This window comes from Nicotiana tabacum, chromosome 17 (genome assembly GCF_000715075.1).
Source record: "Nicotiana tabacum cultivar K326 chromosome 17, ASM71507v2, whole genome shotgun sequence".
Taxonomy (NCBI): domain Eukaryota; kingdom Viridiplantae; phylum Streptophyta; class Magnoliopsida; order Solanales; family Solanaceae; genus Nicotiana; species Nicotiana tabacum.
The window spans coordinates 3,307,163-3,322,697 of NC_134096.1; the positions used below are offsets into that span (position 1 = coordinate 3,307,163).

At 34.5% G+C, this 15,535-nt stretch overlaps 1 protein-coding gene across 1 annotated transcript; it reads right to left on the bottom strand.

Annotated features, from left to right (window-relative positions):
• Positions 1-404: 404 nt before the first annotated feature.
• Positions 405-14,566, bottom strand: LOC107828670 (DExH-box ATP-dependent RNA helicase DExH8). Its single transcript, XM_016656033.2, has 14 exons — positions 14,273-14,566; positions 11,942-12,119; positions 9,084-9,257; positions 8,727-8,874; positions 6,415-6,729; positions 5,947-6,093; positions 5,692-5,872; positions 4,042-4,322; positions 3,834-3,956; positions 3,554-3,698; positions 3,216-3,484; positions 2,945-3,136; positions 1,774-2,298; positions 405-1,054 (listed from the first exon to the last, which is right to left on the bottom strand). Exons 1-14 carry the CDS (start codon positions 14,415-14,417, stop codon positions 839-841), a joined length of 3,039 nt encoding a protein of 1,012 aa, XP_016511519.2. The 5' UTR covers positions 14,418-14,566; the 3' UTR covers positions 405-838.
• Between the last annotated feature and the right edge of the window lie 969 nt (positions 14,567-15,535).

The following is a 15,535-nucleotide window of genomic DNA, read 5'->3' on the forward strand; positions in this document are numbered from 1 at the left end:
TCTCTATGAAAAATGGCAAAATATTTTAGACACATAAAGAGCAAGTAAAAATAAAGTACATTGTATAGAAAATCACACACAATAGTGCTTCCTCCGTTCAAAAAAAAGATTGTCTTAGTTTGACTTGGCACAAACTATAATAAAGAGGGGAAGACTTTTGAGATATGTGATCTTAAATAAGTCATAGCATTTGTGTGACTAAAACTTTTGTTGTCTGAAATTTGCCTTAGCATTTGTGTGGCTATAAATACTTCTTATTAAGAAAATAGTGAAATGTGCTAATCTTTTTTAAACAGACTAATAAGGAAATAGAATAAATCCTTTTGAAATAGAGAAAGTAAAAATTTGGCTAATTTCAAACAGTAATTCTGGTAACATTTGTCTACTAAGTTAAAGAAAAAAGATGACCAAGCCAAGACTCAGGAGGGTAACTTATCATAAGCACTAAAATCAAGTTCACGGTTAATTGTCATAACAAAAGATAACAATAATTAAAGAAATATAATTTGATTTAACAATTTAAAATACTTCATTAGCCAATAAGCAAACCGTTGCAGGAGTTTAACCAAAGTCATCTTTAATCCCCACAAATAATTAGATGGCTAATCTGCTTTTCTCACGTTCAAGGATTACTAGTGCACTTCATCCATCTCCCCCCGGCCAAACACACACACACAGATGCCTAATATAACAGTAAAACCTGATCAAGATGAAGGAATTCTCTGCAACTTAAGCATTTTTGGATGTCAAAAGGAACCTTCTCTTCACACTGTTCTACGCGAATTTGCATATAATTTAACTCCCCGCACTGCACGTCATTCTGGAGCTAATCTTGTATCTAAATAACCTTATTTTTATTTTGGCTAAGGAGTGTTGCAAAATCACGAGACTGGACATCTACAGGCGGATGCAGCGAGAAAACATACGAGACAGGCTTCGACTGCAGCATTGGCTTTCTGGCATTAATCTCATCAAACAATTCTCCCAAGTTCTGTTCATCAAATAGGAATGACTCCCTGAGAAAAAAACAGCATTCCCTTGCCAGCTTTTCTACCTGAAGCAACAGTCTCAAATGTTCAATTCAATGAAATAAAGGGGAAAATAATCTGAATCAGCAAAGCATTTATGTTAGCAACAGGTGGGATTTAGGACTCGGACGAAATGAAGGAGAGAACTATTTGCAGCATTAAAAGAAATAGGGAAGGGGATTAAAATGTATAAGGAGATAATATTACATAAGTTGTTAAACATTTTTAGAGCTTGGAAGCTGTCAAGGTGCATGTCTGCCTGATAGGCAGTTTTCATCAAAGAAAAAGTTCTAACAAAGTCAAGAGCCTCAGCCAATAGAAAAGAGCAGAAAACATTTTTATTTTTTTCAAAAGTGATTCTCAAACATTCTCTTCGACAACCTACAGTATGATAAAGCAACAACATATTAGTATGTGTTTATATAGCGTAAATGCACGCCAAGCGACAAAATATCATATAGCTTCACAGCAAGTCCTATTTTATTTATCAGTAGACATAAACGTAATACCATTCCATTCATTTCTCATTGCAGATGCTTAAAACATCAAGCAGCTCCACAAATACAAAGCATATTTTCATGTCAACTTTCAAAAGCTCAGTTGTTACTAACTTTTAGATATAGATTTTGTATTAATCCCCTCCCCCTCCCCCCCAAGTACACCCACAAACCCACAAATAGAGCACTTCAGAACAGAACTGTCATAAAGATAGGAAAAGGAAAAAAAAAAGATACGAGTAAATTACCTGTAGGTAGGAGAAACGCATATTATTCATAGTGACAATAACTTTAACATCATATAAGGCATATCCAAGCATCCGGATGGCTAAATACTCAAAAAAGGTTTGCATCACACTCTTCTGCCCTTCTCTATGTCCTGTTTCAAATTTAGGAAACCATAGGACACATTTAACTTCACTCCACAGAACTGGACTTCCTGCAGTGTTGGATACTATCGTGTTGTATGGATTGGAATGGCCCCAGAGAATTCTGACATCAGTTGGTAATTGGTCAAGTGTGGATTCATCTGGAAGGGGCGTTGTGGAAATTATAGAAGACGGAGCATAGTGACGTGCAATATGTGACGAAAAATATAAATCATTGTCATCGAGTATGAGGATGCGTCCATGATGAGGTGCAGGAAACCATCGCAGAAGTGACAACATATCAGCATCTTCATTCTCCGGACGGCATAAACTTGACAGAACACCAGAATAAGCAGATGAAACTGAATCGTGAGAAAAGAAACATGAATCTCCATTCCGGCATCCCTATATAAATGTAAATTCAGAATATGTCAGATAGGAGTATCAAGACCCTTGAGAAAAAATTTGTAAGAAGAAATTTAAAGAAGCCAAGGATATGCACCATTTAATACTACATGGATAACCTATGGATAAGGCAGTGCCAACAAATGACTATTTTCCCCTCCATATATATATATATAGCACACCCTTAAATCTTCCCCATTCTTTCTCCTCCTCCTTCCACTAATGCAAGCTCTTCTTCCTCTTCAAAGGAAAGATGTAACAAGTAACATGTCTTTGTGATGACTGATGAACCAAGGAAGAAAAAATTGACAGAAGAATCAGATTCTAATTTGATCATAGTCAGCCTATTAAGAATGATAACTGCATTTTTTTCCCGGAATGACCAATACAGTAAGGGATGTCTTTATTACACCAAATGAAGCAAAAACGGAACTCTTTACTCTACGGAATGGACTCTCAACCCCTTCAATATTCTTTTATTCCTCTATCTCAAATCAACCAAAAGTAAAAAGAGGAGGACCTTCATTAACTCTTTTTCCCTAGTATTCACTTCCTCATTTTTCAATCACCAATGTTTCCAATGGGGGATTATCGATCAGGGACACTGTTATTTGACAAATACAATAAGCCATAAAACTACTGATACCTGTAAAGAGAAGAAAAATTTGCAAGTGGGCCTCTTTGCTTGTAAAGAATGAGAAAAGGAACATTGGGAACCTCTGTTGCACTGACCACTGAGAAAAAATTTACAAAGAGAAGCCTCCCCTGTGGAAACACCATTACCGTACACCAACATGTCAGGATTTCCAGAGACATCCGCAGAAGACTGACTTCTCATCTATCGAACATCGAAAAGGAAGATGATATCAAAATCTTGACATCAAATATAACAGCAAAGTGATAGCAGAATACAGTACCTCTTTGACTACACTAGCCAAATTTTGAGCCACCTTATGTGCTAATGATTCATTGTGGCCCAAAAATGGAATAGAAATGCATTTCCTTATTTCACCACCTAGTTCAAGTAGCTGATAATCCATATCTAACGTACCAGCATCTAAATACTGATCACAGTCGAGATGGCACTTGTGCTGATATTCATTTGGATTATAATAAGATGGTATGCCAACTGATGTAGCAAGAAATTGGGGTCTATATCGATGCAAAGAGTCCAGAACCTCATCATCTGCAACAACACAGGCTTAGTATAAAAAACCAAAGGATCTAAACTGGTAAAACTCAAGATAAGACATACATGATTCAGCAACTTGCTTGAGTGCCGATCGCAAAAGATTATGGTATGAGCACCACTCTTCCTCAATTTTTGAAAGCACTATTTCTCTGTCTTTTGTGTTATCCAACTTGAAGAGTTGTCTTAATAGTTGAAGGCGGTATTTGTCCTTCATTTGGAAACAATATACGTAAATAGAATGCTAGCATCCAAAAAAATAAACCAAAAAAAACAGGGAGGAGAGAGAGAGAGAGAGAGTGAAAGAGAGAGATTTCCTATAGTCAAGAATAAACTGCGGGTTTACCTTGAAAGCACGTTGCCAGAACTGAAATGCGCACGAATTTGCCATACAGATTACCTCTTTTCTACCAGATAAACCAGTGGTCTTAGAATCTCCACTGAAAAAGTTGTCAATGTACTTCATGAACTGCAAAATCAAATTTATTGATCAACATTAATCTAAACCATTAAAGAAATGTGACATTCTCAAATTAAAAAGTATAGGATAGTACCAAGCTTTCGTGGCCGAAAGGACGAAGAATGGGGAGTGGCTGCATATCCATCATTATACCAAGAACAATGCCTTCTCGTAGCATTCCTATGGCTCCAAACTTGAGTATTAGTATAGAAGCATCAAATGAAAGAGAAAAGCTGGCAAGCAATCTTCCATAAAAAGTAGGCTCATAACGGCTCCTTGGAGGTGTTTTTTGTAGTGCATGGAGGTCAACAAGCAAACTCAATGCATCCTCAACGACTTCAGGATCCGGAGTGTCTAAAGCCTTCCGTAGCAGAACTAATTGAAAGATCCATAAGTTAAATTTTAGTATCTCACATCTATAAACAGCAGTAGACTAGAAAAAGGAAAAGAGAATTATTGAACATAGACAGCAAACTTACCCAAATTGATGATAATAACACTCAAGACCATGCTAATTTGGATAAATGACATATTTTTTAGCCCATATATAAATTGATTAATCCTGCTTTGTGCTTAAACTATGGGTGACAACTGAGCAGGTTGGTTCGAGTTCTTGGTCTAACCAGCCCACGCTGTAGAGGGCCCCGTATGGATCTGACTTAGATTGGACAAACTTGCTAGTAATACTGCACCAAATTTATCTCATGCATTTTTTGTCCATTTGCTTGTAGGTGTGGGAAGAAAGTCTTCGCATTTCAGAAACAAATCATAAATATAGAGGATTCTATATGCATTAACTCCTTAGTGTATTAGACATTTCAATTCTCAGTTGATAACATGTACTAATTATTTATGACCACATTTTGCATTGACAACCAAGCAAGACCAAAGGTCCATTTTCAATATCAAAGCAAGACCCATCATAATTCTTGGTTTACCCAATGTTAGGCCCCATGTCATGGTGTCCGCGCTCTGGATGTCTAGTCTTGGGCGTGCAAGGGAAGGGAGGTGTTAGAGTCTCACTTTGGTTGATTAGCTCCTTAGATAGTCTTGGACAATCCTAAGTTCATGAGTTAGCTTTTAGGGTTGAATTAGGCCCTAGGACCATTTTCCTAACACGGTATCAAAGATAGACCCATCTTGTTTTTGGTTTACCCAGTTGAGCCTTCGTATTATATTGTCCACGCACAAGATGTCCCGTCCTGGGAGTAGGGGGGGTGTTAAGTCTCCATATTGTTTGAAGGGATGGTTGTTATCTCCTTATATGGTCTTGGGCTCTTGGTCAATCCTCAGCTCATGAGTTAGCTTTGAGTTGAGTTAGGCGCAATGTTTATTTTCTACATATGTTATTTCATAACCACCCTTAAAAAGTTAAAAGTTAAAACCTCGTCCTCAACAAAATGGTAGAATCAGGAAGCATAGAGAAGTCAGCAAAACAAAACATTTTCCATAATAATTGTCATAAGACTCATTCCAATAAAACAAATCCATAGCAGAACGACTAAAGATGTACGAAGAAAACAGGAGGAGAAATAAACAAGCCAATTATACATCTCTTCCATCCCTAAGCATGCTTTCTTCATTTTCTTCATCAAATTACAGAAAATTTTCACAATTCAACTCAAGATGTAGCAGCAAGCAATTTCATGAAAGTAATCATGTAAAAGGAAAAGGAGAAAGAAAACAAACAGAGAAGAAACTGTAATGCTGAATATCCAGCTAAAAAAGCATAGTAGCTGAATACCTTTGGGATCATTGATGGCTTTAGATTCAGCACAGCAAAGGAGAAGTACTTGCTGCCTCAACGATAACCTCAGTATTGCAGGAGGCTCGTAATCCTCTAGTTGAGTGTAAAATGATCTTTTTACCAATCGATATACATGGCCGTCACAAGTCCGTCCAGTTCTCCCTCTCCTTTGGTCTGCCTGCATCTCAAAAAATTAGGAGCTGCAATCTCATGAAGAGAGATTGGAATGTGCAAACATGACTCATTTAGTACCTGTGATTTGGAAACCCACACAAGCTCTGCAGAATCTGTTTTCCTATTATTATCCCAGAAAACTTGTAAAGAACGGCAAGAATCAATGACATAGCCCACCATTGGTATTGTAACCGAAGATTCTGCAATATTTGTGGCCAAAATCACCTGCGGATAAGTTTAGGTTTCAGAGAGAGGCATCAGTACTGTAGAGAGATGAATGCAGTTACCATATTCATTTTACTGAATACTTATAGCAGCTAACCACTGAAATAAAATCAGGAATCAGGGTTAAGAGAAAACAGAAATGTTTAGATGTTATTAACAAAAATGACCTTTCGCTGTAAGCACTCTTTCTCTTATCTTTTGGGCATTGCTGGGGGGCTTTGGGGGGGGGGGGATATAAGCACTCTGCCTGCTTTTAGGACTGTCTCCCCAGATTTTTTAGACAATGATGGATGTTGAACAAAGGGAGGAAAGAAACCCTACCTTACGATGCGACTTACAGATTTTCATGGCCTTGAGAGCTTGTTCAGTGTCGATACTACTGTGTAATATGTGAACCTTAAAAGATACACTGAAAGGCTTCAACAAGAGCCACTGCTGCTCAAGTGCATAGTATGTTGGAAGGAAGACCAGAATTCCTTTTTCAATGTCCCTTTCATTTTTATGAATGTGTATAATAAGATTGTGTATAAGCTGATACATTTCAGGCTTGATATCAGCATCAGCTGTCAATGGGCTTGGACCAGAACAGCATTTCAGAACCGTCTCTTCTGATTCCATTTCAAGGAGTTCAGCTACCTGTTAAGCAAATAATATCATTGCAGATTACAATTTTGATTAAATGGAAAACATCAGTAATCTATAAGAAGCAATATTACATATCCTCTGAACAGAACACTTGCTGTACTGTTATTACACTTTAATTATGTATAATCTTTTCCCCTTTTTGATCAGGTTAAGATGTTCATGAATTTTTTTCCTTATTTGATAAAGTTAAAATATTCTCTAGTCTGGCAGGTACAGCAGAAATATTAGCTTGTATATATTTCTTGCAGCATATGAATATAAAAACATACCATGCAGTAACCAGAAATGCATAGATTTAAACAAAGCATTTTCTCAGTAATCATACATCATAGAAGTCGAATAGGAAAAGGGAAAATTAATTAAGTGGAAGACCACAATATGTGTAGGCAATAAGAGATAAGTCCTCTTTTAGATACTAAACAGTTTGTAAGTGGAATAAGGGGTCATTTGATTACTGTATTGAAAGTTGTGATATTAGTAATTAGAGACTATACTAATTTGAGAACATCAAGTTCAACTTGAAATACTACCTCCTTCAGAAAAAAATTGGCCCACTTTCCTTTTTAATATGCTAAAAATTACTTGACCCCTTTCCCAACCCCAAAAGCTCTCCATCCCATAAAAATACGGAGTAACATACAATATGTATTCTAAATTAATCACTTTAGCCTTCATGTGACATCCTCATAGCATATACCTCATATTTACACATTTCGCTTGTTATTTTAAACGGAGAGGAGGCCTTACTTGAGCTCAAAAGTCAGAGGTACGTAAAATTGGAGTCTTGCATCTATTCTCTCTATAAGTAAGGAACCTTCACCATTTGAAAGCTTGCACATTCTCCCCTTAAATGGATAACTTCGTTAAATTTGAAGTTATATTTCATATAGGGTTGTAAACCTCATGTATGGTAAGGTTACTCATACATTCTAGATTTCAGCAAATATTGTTATGTAACATATCTAAACCTAATTTTGGTTAAAAAAAATTAACCAAAAATTATTATTGTAATGAATAAACTAGTCAAAGAGAGTCATCTATTTTAGGATGAAGAGAGTATAATCTGGATCATCCGCCAATAGAGTCTCTTAACAAGATGTTGAATAATTAAATTCTAAATATTCACTTCTTACAAACCATAATTACCTACACAAAAAGATAATGTATCTACCTATTTATGCCTAGTTGGTCTAAATAATATTAATGGTTTCAGATAATGTGATCATAAATAGTTATTTAATAATCATATGTATTGCAACTTTTATATCATTTTACATATTAATGCTGACTTGCAAAAAGTAAGAACACAAATATATTAAATATCTCAAGAAATAGTCATTGCAAAAGATGACTTTCCATCAATATTTTACTTTAGAAATGAAGGATTCTTATTCCTTATATTAGTCTACATGAAAGCAAAAGTAACAAAGGTTAACAAGTTCCACATAGTGGTTTCATTGGAGCAACCTTCAAGCTTATGTTTAAAAGCATAACTCGAAAAGGCAATACCAATTATGGAATTCAATGCAACTGCTTCATTTCTAGCAAACATCTTTACAGCCAATTACGAGCCCAAATAACTAAGAAAAGATAAAAGAGGGATAAAATAATAGAACACGAGAACTGACAATTGTGATAGAACATCAAAAGAGAAACATTTCAATAGGTAGGGTTACATGAACAAAAATGGATTCACATATCCACCCAAGGCAGTAGGACAAAGCCAAGTTAGGTTGACTCAGTGCACTTGAAACTACCATTATGAAAAGTAAACCATGAATTTAAACATAATTAAACGAATTTAATCTGGAGAGAGGGAAATGCCAAAGTTATAGATGCTAACTGTTATTGATGGAATTTGCTTTAAGACCATCGGTGCATGGTAACTTTCAATATAAGAAACATGCTGTTAAACGAATTTTCTTCATTTTCCTTTTCTGATAAAGGAAATGAAATGGATTCTCTTCTCTATGATAGATGAATTATACCTGCTCAATGTATGAAACTTTTCGCTGATATATGGTGTCTTGTCCAGAACTAGGGATTGCCAACAACTCTACCCTTTCACCTCTACCGAGATCCTTAAAGTATTCACGGTATCTTGCAATATCAGCAGTAGCAGACATTAACACCACCCTGTAGAGTTGAACCAATTAGATACACAAAGCACATTATCACCAATGAGTTTGTAATGCATGCGACATAGTAGACCAAGTTCTCCAAGTGTTAATGGTAGAAGATTGAGTACAAAGCAGAGAGATGGCAAACAGTTCATATCAAGATAGACAAATAAATAGAAAATACAGAAGAAGAAAAGAAGAAAAGAAGAAGAAAGAGAATGTTACCTCAGGTCACTCTTTTTAAGCAAAAACTGCTTGATGCAAACAAGGACAAGATCTGACTCTACAGATCTTTCATGCACTTCGTCGAGAATGATAACTTTATACTTTAGTGCATTCAAGCCCTTCTCTAGCATTTCTTCCAACAGAACTCCAGCAGTTTTAAACACAATCTTAGATCTGTGGTACGATGTTGACTTGATAAGTTAAATAAAGAAGATACATCACAGAGAAAAAAGCGATAATGAGTAGTTGAAAATTTTGCTGGATGTAATTGAAACACAAAAACATTGATAAATCCACTACAGGAGGAGAATGACGTTCCTTAAAACTGTTCCCAAAAAGAGAGGAACATTAACAAGGAAAAGGTAAAGAATGTTATACTTCCTTTTTACCATAACATCTTAGTTCCAACATATAACTTCCATGGCATTCCAGGCAAACTGCATCTCGATAAATCATGCTTAAGGTGCCAAAGATGGCTTCCCTTGCAACAACCAGTGAAAAGAGGAATGACTGACGAAAATGAACACCAAGACTGTACAACATGATAGATGGGTGCCAAGCTCTGATATGGAGAAAGATAAATATACAACATGATTGCTTTTTTTTCACTGGGTTTGTTGTTGTTGTAGTTTGCTTTTTTTCGAGAATGGCTATACGGACTGACTAATAATACATCAGTTGGACACTGAGGTCATGTGCTCACTAACTTAAACTATAAACGTGACAATACAGTGAATCATGATGCGCATATATTCCCACAAAACTGCATTGAGACATAAAAACAAGACAATAAATTGGCTTTTATTTCTTTCGGTAAATGTATCACTTGCCAGTAGCACTAATTTGGGATTCCCTCTTATTAGTTGCTTAAATCATTCAAGCTGGTACATTTAATTGGAGAGAGAATATTAAATGACGTCAAAGAAATAAGAAGACTCAAATGAGCTTCATATGCAGTTATTCCGAATATGCTTGGAGGTCCCAGTAGCACTAATTTAAAAATTCCCTCTTATTAGTTGTTTAAATCATTGCGAGCTGGCACATTTCATTGGAGATAGAAGATCAAATGATGTCAAAGTCACAAGACAACTGAAATGAGCTTTACACTAGCGGTATATTCCACTTTCTCTCGAAGGTCCACCAGTGCCAAACACCATTAATTTTGGACATTTATCAAATTGATAAATTTCAAAATATTAAGTGCAGAAATAACCTTAAATTTTTCTTTATATCTTATACATTAGCTAAGAAATTAGTGAAAGAAAATAAAAGGAGATGTACATATTTCTGCTTCTCTGCTTATTACTTCACATGAAAAAACAATAACAACAAGAAACAAAACAAAAAAAACAGAACCAAAAAAAAAAAAAAAAAAAAGAAAGGACAGTGACGATAATTAAGCATCTGAAGATGTAAAGTGGAAGGTGTCCTTGTATTTTGTCATTAAAACTCATCCGACAAGGCCATATAAAATTCGTCAAAGCTTTACATGATATCCTGCATCGGCAAATTTCTCCAGCCTAAGTTGACCATAATATCTCAGTTCATTTCAGCATGTCATGAAAACAAAAAATAAAAGTCCACTTAACCTTTCCTCTTTTTATCTATCAACATAGACATATGCAATGGAAGCAAAAGTTCCATATAGGCAACATTGGCTAACTGGGATTAAGACGTAGTCATGATGTTATTCTTACATTAGGGCTAGCGTCATTATGAGTATTTTCTAGTCTATTTAGAAATTTGCATGTCAGTAGAAGATGTAGATATCCTCTAGTGTTGGAGAATCGTAGATCATTGGATTTCTTTTAAAAAGTAAACTTTTTTTATTAATGATGGAGAAAGCCCCTGTATAAAAACAGTATACTGACTAGGGTAAAATGAATAGTGAGACTTTATATGCAGACCCCACGCTTGGGATTAAGGCACAGTTGTTGTAACACACACTAAGGACCCGTTTGGCCATAGATTTTGCCAAAATAAACTTGGGTTTTATTTGGCAAACACATGTTTGGCCATAGATTTTGCCTACATTTTGGTCAAATCCCAAATTCCAAACCAAGCTCAATAGCTGGTTTTGGGCCAAAATATCACTATTATATTTTTTTAAAAATTGCCCCAAACTTTTGTATTTTATAAAAGAGCCCACCATTTATTATTTTGTAACGATGTTGCTTCGTCTTCTCGATCATCTGATAGTGTATCATGTAGTTCATTATAAAAATGATAATTTTGTATCAAATTTATTTATGTTCAGGACCATGGTTAGCGATAATATAACGAATGTTATTGATAATAGTACTGTTGGGTATTTGTGATAGCTTTTAGAACTTGTGGGTATAAGTCATGTTTCATGTTTTTCCAAACCAAACTTCACCCAAAACAGATGTCCAAACACATTTTCATCTTCAAACCAAACTTCACCCAAACCAGATTTTTCAGAATAAATTTGGGAATCTATGGCCAAATGCTAGCTAAGACTCTTATTTAAAAAGAACGTGCACGCAGAATGTGTGTATAAACTACCGGATCATCGTCAAATAATACGTTTTCACGTAAGTGAACCCTTGGCAAGAGTAAAGACAGTATTAACCAATTATACAAACATGCCATGAACAACCCATGTAATTAACGGACACCAACAGGTTTTATATTACTTATAAGTAATAGCACTATGTAAATGTTTTTGCTGTTGTTGTCTGAAATGTAGTATATGTAGCTTTGTTAGAATTTAATGCTCACTCAAACTTCAGATCAGGAGAAGAATAGCAACCAATTCAAACAATATGAGTGAAAGGCAAAACTCAAGCAACGATGGATGACGAGTACATCTGAGAAAAACACTAACAAAAGACTACCTTTCCGAGTAGACCCTAGAGTGCCCTATATGGTATCCAACTTCTTCACCTACTTCACATTTTCGAGCCTTCGCCACCATTCTAGCAACTGCTACCACAGCAAATCTCCTTGGTTGTGTACAAAGTATGGGTTCCATGTTTCCTTCCAGTAAAAACTGAGGGACTTGCGAGCTTTTTCCTTAATTACCAAGGAACAAGTTACTTAATAAAACTAACAAATTGACAAATTCTAAAACAGTAGTATGACATTAAGCAAAAGCTGTGCACTTTTAACAAAAAACTATAAAGCTAGTAAGTACACTCAAGTTCAAACAATTGAATGGTAGAATTTCACCATAGAAGAATCTAATAGCCACTCGTAATAAGATAATAACACATTGAATGTTCATCTAGGAGTAATTCCCCACTAACTAGGAGGCCCTATGTTCTGACCAAGATTTGGATATGAGCGTTAAGTGACACGAGTTATAAAAATTAGTAAAGCCATAATAACAAGCATCCATGGCTAAGTTACACAATGCAGCGTAGAAATGTTTCATATTTGGAAAATTTATGCTGTAGGTCTCTTTCCTAATAAATTCATGAATACAATATCAACTCTAGAGCATATAAAGCAAATACATAATTAAGAAGGCACAAAATTTATAGTAGGCACCAGTGTTGTCGGCTAGGTGAAAGTAAGCACCACCACCTTGCACCACCATTTTGCATTTGATTTTTTTAATCTTTTTCCTTTTGCAATAATCATGCAGCTAAAAGCAAATGTGACAAAATGAAACCTAATGGAAATTCTAAAAAGGGGCAAACATTTGCATTTGTTACAAGAAAATTTCATCAGATGAATCCATACCAACATATATAGATTACCAAGTCATATATATGTTATTCTACTTCCATGAACCTTAAAAATGCCGCTCTCCATATTCCAGTGACTCAATCTACTATTTTTGGTATAAGATCATCAGAACTAACCAATAAAACTACAACTTAAGTTTTGTTAGTTAGTCTTTTATTGACATGCCAATTTAAAGACAGTAGTTGCGCCTCTTTATACATACACACACATTTATATTTCCCACATACATAAAATAAGTCACAAGCCCGAGACAGTAGATGCACCTCTGAATAAATACACTTATTTTACACTTTTCTGAAGATATATATAGACTGAATTCAAGATAATGTGTACACAGCTCTAAGTTATATACTTTAAAATTTCTCTAATTTTTAATGTACATATATATAGTTCGAGTCCGAGGGATAATGGACCTCTTAATATATATATAGTCAAACATCTCTATAACAGCCTCATTTGTACGGACTTTTTGCTGCCATGTATAGTGATTAATTTGTTATACACCTATAACAGCATTTGACATTTAGATCTTTTTTGGCTGTTATGGATAAAAATACTCTATAACTCATTTTTTTAAATTTATTTATGTTTTTTGATTGGTTTGTGTTTTCAATTTATTTGTGTTATAACAGCTAATAAAACTATTTACTTTTAAGATGTCAAATGATAATTTGTATCATTTATTAAGAATTAAAAAAAACTAATATACAATTTTAATAGGTGGAAAATATGGGAATATGGCAGAATAAAAAAAAATTCCAACTTCATCTTTTAATTTCTCTTGTTCTAAGCTAACAAGAGTTTTTAACATTCCAGATTCCTTGTTGAAACTTACAAAAATTATGAAAATTTTGTTATTACTTATTAAATAGATTGCTTTTTGGTTATTACAAATCCTAACATATAGATATTTGAGTAAGGCTGTTATAGAGTGGTAACTATACAAAGAATTCACCGGTATAATAATAGATGTTGTTACAAGTAGAATGTTGTTTTAGTTATAAAATGTAGAATATACAACAATAACAACAATAACATACCCACTATAATCCCACAAGTGGGTCTTGGGAGGACAGTGTGTACTCATAACTTACTGTTTCCGATAGACACTCGTCATATATATATATATATATATATATATGTAAAATATAAAATATAAAATCAAAACCAAAAAGCTTGTTTGTTATAGGCATGGGTTAAGCTAGAGGGGCGGAAATCACACCGTATACACAAGGTCAATTTTATATATATATATATATATTGTAGATGATGAATCTCTCTATGAAAATGTTATTATAGAGGATTGACTTTTATAGAGATGTATGACCGTACACATATATAAATATAGTCAAAAATTTGTATACATGTGTAACTACTTGCTTATATGTTGAATCATCCTCTACAAACTGACTGTAAACATAATTTTCAGAAAGAATAACAGACCAATTAAGGAAAAATAGAAAAATGAGGAGTACCGCAACCAGTTTCACCAACAAGAAGAGTGACACGATTCTCTTGAATTTTCTCAACGATTTTACTCTTCATTCCCATAACTGGTAGAAGTGGAAACTCAGGTGCCGTCGATGACGCAGATGACGGCGAAGCCGAAGAAGACGCCATTGCCGGAAAAATCAAAGCCCTAAAAAAACTTGCAAACAGTGACGAAACTGTGATTGGTGAATAACCGTCAACAGAGTGTTCAGCTTTTTGCTTGACTGGAGTGGGAGCATGGGAAATTTATACTATAGTTCTGTTCGCAGTGATGTTACGGTGATTTCACGCGCGCTGAGTACGTGACTTTGAGCGTGCTCCCTAAATTACGGTCAATGGTTTTTCTTTGTTTTTTTCTTCAAATTGGGGAAATTTTTATGTTTGTCCTAAATCAGTAAATCCTAGTAATCCATTCTGTTACTTCCAAACATTTCGTTCATTTAATGGTCTATGAAATTAAAGTAATTTTCATTTGATTTTATTGCATAACGTTAGTATAAGTAGTAAGAACATGGTTTAGTAATCGATAAAATAGATAATACGCAAATAAGTCGGACATCATCATTGTAAGAAAAAAAATTATCAAATATTTTCAATTGTAAAAGAGAAAAATACACAGTAAATAGGTAAAAGCCCCTAAATTTGGCAACGAGAGAGAATTAGATTTAGTTAAATAATGTGTGATTGGTAAACAAGAATCAATCTTTTAACAAGGTACAAAATATATCTTCAAATATTCAATAAGATTTCACAAGATTTATGACATGTTAAATATAGAACCTTTGTTATGATAAAACAATGTGACTATAAGGTTCAAATTTCAATTTTATTCTTTTTATGTGTCTACTCATTGATTATCTGTCATTTCCAAATATGTCATTCATTTAATGGCATGTGACATTAAAGTAAATTATCCTTAATTAAAGAAAGGTAATTATTTCGTGGCATTAAAAAACTTAAGCACTTAGTGGCATATCATTGTGTTCAACTAAGGCCTCATTTGTTTGCACTTAATGAATGTGCGTTTGTTTTAAAAATTTGAATCTTAATCATTCAGATATTAATCATTAATTTTGTTTATTTTTTTAACTTAACAATCACTTAATAGGTCTTAATAAGTCTGTATGATTAAGATGCATAACAAAGACTTAATTTCATTAAGATCCTATCATTACATTCATTATTAATTGCCACTACCTCCTACTATTATCAACTACTACCATGTCACTCGCCACCATCACCTCATC